This window comes from Gamsiella multidivaricata, assembly GCF_025024155.1.
Source record: "Gamsiella multidivaricata strain RSA 2152 chromosome Unknown BC939scaffold_102, whole genome shotgun sequence".
NCBI lineage: Eukaryota > Fungi > Mortierellomycota > Mortierellomycetes > Mortierellales > Mortierellaceae > Gamsiella > Gamsiella multidivaricata.
In genome coordinates, this window is record NW_026251810.1 from 97774 (window position 1) to 103852 (window position 6079).

A 6079-nucleotide genomic window follows, 5' to 3' on the forward strand; every position below is an offset into this window, starting at 1 on the left:
CCTCAATTGCCTTTATTCCTTTTGTCTTCCATATCACTTGGCCCCATTTCTCGTGCTGATTGACCATCGACCCGGTCGTGTACAGTGAACCCTTTGAAAAAGCTGTCGGCGCTTGCTTGCTTGCTTGCTTGCTTGGATCGGGAGAGCGTTGTCCAGGATTCAACTCTTTGTGCGAGAGATTTTTGGTTTTTGGTTCTTGGTTTTTCCATATCACGGTTCTTAAACTCGATACCCTCTCTTCCGTGTGCGCGCGTGTGCATTGCTGCCGTCAGCTCAGTCCTCACATTCCCTCCGAGCCTCGAAAAGAGACCACCGCCATGGATACCACATCGTTAGCGACATCGGCCACACCAGAGACTATTGCCGAGACTGTGCCTGTGCAGGTGCCCACCCTAGCCAGCAATGGCATGGACTTCTTCTTCACAGAGGTCCCAGAACAGCTTCTGGGTGCCACTGAACTCGACGTTCAATTAAGTCCTCTGCTCCAGGATCGTATTGCACAGCTATGTCTGGTCAAGATGCGGCAGGCGTCCTCAGGACGAGAGTCTTTGGAACGACTGGCCCGCCTCTCTTGGTAAGGCCTGATTCTCAATTTCTCGCACATTATTTGTCAGCATATCCATGTCCACGGTTCCTTTGTCCTTTGCGAGCAACAACTATGTTCATTCCTCATTGACATAGTTCCTTTTGTCCTTTTTCTTCTTCTTTCTCCCCCTGTACTTCACCAGCTTCTGGCGTCGACTACAGACCGAAATGCTCCTTATGCCCTCGTTTTCGGCTCCTCAAGTTCCGGCCCCATTGGAGCAGTGGCTCACTGAATTTGCCGCACTAGAGCCATCTGCCCCTGTCTTGCAAGGATCAAACGACTTCAACTTGGGCCTAGATTTCCTAATGCCATCCCCAGGAGGACTGGGGCTGGATTTTGACATTTGGAACATCGATTCAACTCCACAGAATCTTGCAACGGACGCCGCTTTCACGTTTCCGTTTTCGCTTCAGACCCCGGCCTCTGGATTCCTGGAATTTTCCAGCATTCCTCCATTTCCAAGTAGTGTCAAACCTCCTTCCATGGAGCAGATGCAACCAGAGGCCATCATAGACACTTCTTCGATCGCAAGCCAGCAACAAGGGACAGATATCATGCAGACGGAATCTCCAGTCGACCCCTTTGCTGCGTCTTCTCTCAGCTCTATTAGTAGCGTTGAAGTACCGCAGGACTTGCAACCCATGGGTGATACGACCGCATCAGAAGCGAACGCGGACCATCAAGCACTTCAGGTCACGGACTATGCAACCTTGGACAGTGGTATGGACGTGGACCTTCCGATACAGGACATGGCTCTAACGTCCCCGCCATCATCGCCTAGAAAGAGACGTGCATCTAATACCACCAGGAGATCTGCGGGGAGCCAGCGCCGTGGACGCAAGACAATCAAAACCATCCGGCAAAGAAGGACGAAAAATGATACCGCGTCGTTTGCAATCAAATATGCCTCCGCGACGGACGCGATGGGTGACATAGAGGAAGACGTAGGGCATGCCAGCCGAATCAAACGCCGACGTGGTAGCGAGGACTCTTCCTCATCCGATTCCAGCCCTGAGTCAGCCCCCTCATCACCTCGAACTCCTCCTTCAACTTATGACGGGTCCAACGTGTCATCAGCGGCAACTGATCTTTCTCCGCCATCCCAGCCGTTATACCAGCTCAGTTCTCAGTTGTGCAACAACAAGGTCAATTCTATTTGTTCGTCTGCTAAAAGTGACTGCAAGGGTACTATGTCCCCTACTGCGGGGCAGGACCTTTCGCTGGGCAACAAGACCTCCCATCTTGCAACCGCTATTGTCGTCGAGGGTCTTGTCAACTTGAAGCATATGGAGGATGGTGACGACGCCGGGGGTCTCTCCGCGGTATCAGCAACCAGAATTTCATCACACCGCCCATCGACTCGTCCATTCGGCCACTCATGAGCCTCGACTCGTTCCTGTGCAGGTTGCGCGCTGGCAATTGTTGCCTCTATGCGCTCAAGTATTCCCTTATCCTTGTTTTTGACACTTTTTTATTATTATCAATCTGTACAACATTCATCACAATGTTCACGATCGTGGCGATATCGATATCCGACAAAGTAATATCCTCTCGTCTCTTCTCTTTCTCTTTCTTCTTTACTTTTCTTTTTTCACGTTTCTCTTTATTTGTCGCAGAGAACAGGAAGTGTTGAATCGTGTCACCTCCTTGCCCATCTGTTGCGGTAAGGTATCTCTAGTTTTGTTCTTTTATTTTGATGTACTATACGACCTTGATAATGCCCGATTTTACACGATTGCGAATTGCCTAGGACTTTGTTCAATTTAGCTTTAATGGAATAAAAAATGTTCTGAATCATTACTTCCAATGAAGATAGTAAATAACGAATCTGATCTGATAAGAATGCTTGTCGCACTTCCCTCTTGTCATTCTCGTCTGCCATAATCTCTCTCATCCCTACAACCCCCCACATAGACATAGCCTAGTCTTCTTCGTCCAGTTGCTGCTTTTCTCAACAATTGCTCCAACTAGGTTATTGACTCGCTCATTCATCGGCCAGCGGAATCAGAACTCTTGGCGACAGGAATGAGCCAACCAACTGAAGCACCCGCTGTGCCTGAACAGCTACCGGCCAACGGGCACACCCAACTATCGGCACCAGCATTGACCCCGACGTTGCCGTCTCAGGCCATTGAAGAACCCGTCGATTCGCGACATCTGGAACACATTTTGCTCCACAATCCACGCCGGATCCTATTCCTGTACGGCTCACAGACCGGCTGCGCTCAAGATGTGGGGGAGAACGCAGCCAGGGAGGCCAGAAGGATGCACTTTAGTGCCACAGTCTCAGCCATGGATGACTATGATAGAGTAAGAGCATGGACCCTAGCCATAGGACTCTTTTGTCTTCTGGTCGCGTTTATGGAATGGAGATCGATGGTCTGATGTCTTTTCGTTGTTCATATCCACATGTAGAGCCTGTTGATCCGGGAGCATTTTGTGGTTTTTATTGCATCCACGACAGGCCAAGGCGAGGAACCGGACAATATGAAAAAGTTCTGGAAGTTTCTGCTTCGCAAATCTCATCCCAGCGATGCCCTCGATCACATGGAGTTCACTGTGCTAGGCCTGGGAGACTCTTCGTATATCAAGTATATGCCTGTTTCGAAAAGTGATGTTTGTGGAACGACCGTGCGCCGGGTGCCTGGGAAGATGCATATTAAAATTTATAGATACCTACCTGAATGGATCTTTATTATAGGTTCAACTGGCCTGCAAAGAAGCTGTACAAGCGATTGATGCAGCTCGGTGCCGTACCATTCTATGAGCCCGCTTATGCGGATGATCAGCACTATCTTGGGTAATGAAAGGAGGCACTGATTTGAAACGTTCAATTTCGACCATAGCCTACTTTTCTCATACTGGATTTCTTCAACTTGTTCCTTTCACTAAGACTGACTTCATGATTTCACTCGACTTTGTACGGTTTTAGTGTTGATGGAACACTTGGTCCGTGGTTGCAAGGACTCTGGAAAGTTGCGCTAGAAAAGTACCCGATTCCACCTCATCTGAAAATTATACCTAAAGATGTGATCTTTCAGAACAGCTTTAGTTTGGTATTTGATCCGAAAGATAGTGGAGATATTGGAGGAACACAGGACCATGCACGCGAGCACCAGCCACGGAACAAACCTCATGCTGAACCGATCATGGATTATAACAAAGAGCCTGGAACATACATGGCAATGCTGCTGAAAAACAAGAGGATCACACACCCTAAGCACTCACAGGATGTCAGGCACATTGAGCTATTGATTAAGGATCCCACCTTTCCTGGCTACCATTCGGGCGACGTTCTTTGTATGAGGCCACGCAATCTCGACAAGGATGTCAACGAGTTCTTGGAATACTCTGGGTGGACTCAAATTGCAGACGACACTTTTACCATTGTCGAGAATTTTCCAGGCAAGGGAGAATAACGGCATTCTGAGAAATTGCAATCAGTCAAAGAAGTATAACGGTTCTAATAGCAACTTCGCGTCTTGCACCAAACTGATTCCTTATAGATCACTCCCTGCCACGACATATCCCACACCGGCAGACGCTCCGATCGCTCTTAACACATCATTTGAACGTCTTTTCAACGCCTCGGACCAGCTTCTTTCAGCTCTTGGTCCACTTTACATCCAGCGAGGACGAGAAGGAAAAGCTACGAGATTTTGTGTCTACCGAGGGTCAGGATGATCTGTATTCGTATTGCCACCGGATGCGCAGGACCATCTTTGAGGTGCTACAGGATTTTAAGGGCGTCAAGATCCCATTGAACTATATGATGGATATCTTTCCAGTCATTATGCCGCGCAGCTTCTCGATCGCCTCGGCGCCCCTAGCGTCGGTTCAAGAACAACATCAGTCTGCGGATACAAGAACCGCAGCGGGCGCAGGTAGTAGCAATGGAGATGGCGATTGGGCTGGGCTGACTCAAACCAGCAATGGAGATATTGCGACATCTGCAGCAAGAGTGGATGTGGAAGGTGAGCTTGAGTGGAAGGTGGATCTCTGTGTGGCTATTGTGCATTATAAGACAAAACTCTGGAAGTGGCGGACCGGAGTTTGCACGCGGTGGCTCAAGGGGCTGCAAGCAGCGGAAGACACCAACACTTCGGCAACAACAGCAAGCACACCAGCTCCAGTAGAGCCAGCACAGTTCAGTATTCGCATACAGAGGGGCACTTTAAAACTTCCAAAGGATCCAAACACGCCACTTATTTGCATTGGACCAGGTTCGTCGGATACAATGCTTTTCATTTTAGTTTGCGGATGTATTGATGAACTAAGTGGACTGAACTGCGTTTTCTATGTTTCTTTTACATTTGCAATATCACGTTTACAGGAACTGGAGTTGCACCTATGAGAAGTTTCCTGCATCATCGGATCTATGCACAAGGAGCCACTGAAAACGTCCTTTTTTTTGGATGCAGAAAGAGAGGTATGGACTACCACTACCAGGAAGAATGGGAGCAGCTGGAGCGCGAGGGTTATCTCAAGGTCTTTACGGCATGCTCACGAGACCAGGTACGGTGCTGCTGCATCCATTCTCATTGCAGTCGTTCCTCAATATTGCAGATACTGAGGTGGTTTTGCTTTTTTTTTTTTTTTTTTTTTTTTTTTTTTCTTCATTGTCCCGTAATAGGAGGACAAGGTGTATGTGCAACACCTAATTGAACAGCAGGCGGCCTTGGTCTGGAAGTACATTGACACTCAAGAGGGGATGATTCTGCTGTCGGGGAGCTCAAATCGTATGCCGACAGATGTGATGAAGGCGTTGCAGAGGGTCTTTGCTTCGCAGGGCAGGATGTCGATCGAGCAGGCGAGCGTGTATCTGGACAGGCTTGAGAAGGAGGGCAGGTTCCAGCAAGAGTGCTGGTCTTAGAGAAATAAAGTCGAGATGAGACTCAAGCCGTCCATCTTTGCCAGCTTTTGTTTTGCATAGCCTTTGCCCGTCATCGTCGTTGTTGTCTTCTACCTCTAAAAGTCTGTATGGTGTGAATATGAGAAGGATCGGCTCCACTTGTCACTGGCGTTTTCAAATCCACTGCCTATAATTTCGCCCCCCCCCCCCCCCCCCCCCCCCACTTTCCCGCTACCTATCCCAACAGTCTTCTGGTCCAATTCCCCCAAGTAAGCAACACATACTGTACGCCTCGGTTACGACAGCGCCCCATTCACCATCCCATAACAAGGCGTTTGAAAGATATGTAAACGATAACGGTGAGGGTCTAGCACAAAACTCGAGAATGAAAACACGCATGCATCGCAGTACAGTCAAAACTGGCTTAACCTAAACTGGATTAACGGAAAATCTGGGTTAAAGAAAGCTTTTCTTCGGTCCCAACGAAAAACATATGGGGGTTTTCAGGAATCGGGTTAAAGTCAAAAGGAAAGGTTTCTCTGGTTCTTGACCCTTTGTTAAGCTAAATCCAAAAATAGTTACATGGGATTTGTGCGTACAGTTTATTTGCCTTTGGCAAACATCTCAAGGAGTGTCGTTTG

General features: G+C 48.4%; 2 protein-coding genes across 2 annotated transcripts; both read left to right on the forward strand.

Moving 5' to 3' along the window:
- Positions 1–317: 317 nt before the first annotated feature.
- Positions 318–1968, forward strand: BC939DRAFT_481444 (uncharacterized protein; the record flags this gene model as incomplete). The annotated part of the gene is made up of 2 exons (XM_051559025.1): positions 318–574; positions 729–1968. 2 exons carry the CDS (start codon positions 318–320, stop codon positions 1966–1968), a joined length of 1497 nt encoding a protein of 498 aa, XP_051407200.1.
- A 499-nt stretch (positions 1969–2467) lies between these two features.
- BC939DRAFT_466951 (uncharacterized protein) lies at positions 2468–5590 on the forward strand. Its single transcript, XM_051557705.1, has 7 exons — positions 2468–2896; positions 3002–3177; positions 3288–3386; positions 3519–3991; positions 4093–4809; positions 4920–5101; positions 5220–5590. The coding sequence occupies exons 1-7, from the start codon at positions 2612–2614 to the stop codon at positions 5457–5459; spliced, it is 2172 nt and encodes a 723-aa protein (XP_051407201.1). The 5' UTR covers positions 2468–2611; the 3' UTR covers positions 5460–5590.
- Positions 5591–6079: the final 489 nt, after the last annotated feature.

What these genes read in the sequence shown, in the direction of transcription:
- BC939DRAFT_466951 (XM_051557705.1), top strand. Translation starts at nt 2,612, where the DNA reads ATGAGCCAACCAACTGAAGCACCCGCTGTGCCTGAACAGCTACCGGCC. An exon ending in CATTGTCGAGAATTTTCCAG is followed by an intron (nt 3,992 to 4,092) that starts GCAAGGGAGAAT and finishes GATTCCTTATAG; the next exon opens with ATCACTCCCTGCCACGACAT. An exon ending in ACTTATTTGCATTGGACCAG is followed by an intron (nt 4,810 to 4,919) that starts GTTCGTCGGATA and finishes TCACGTTTACAG; the next exon opens with GAACTGGAGTTGCACCTATG.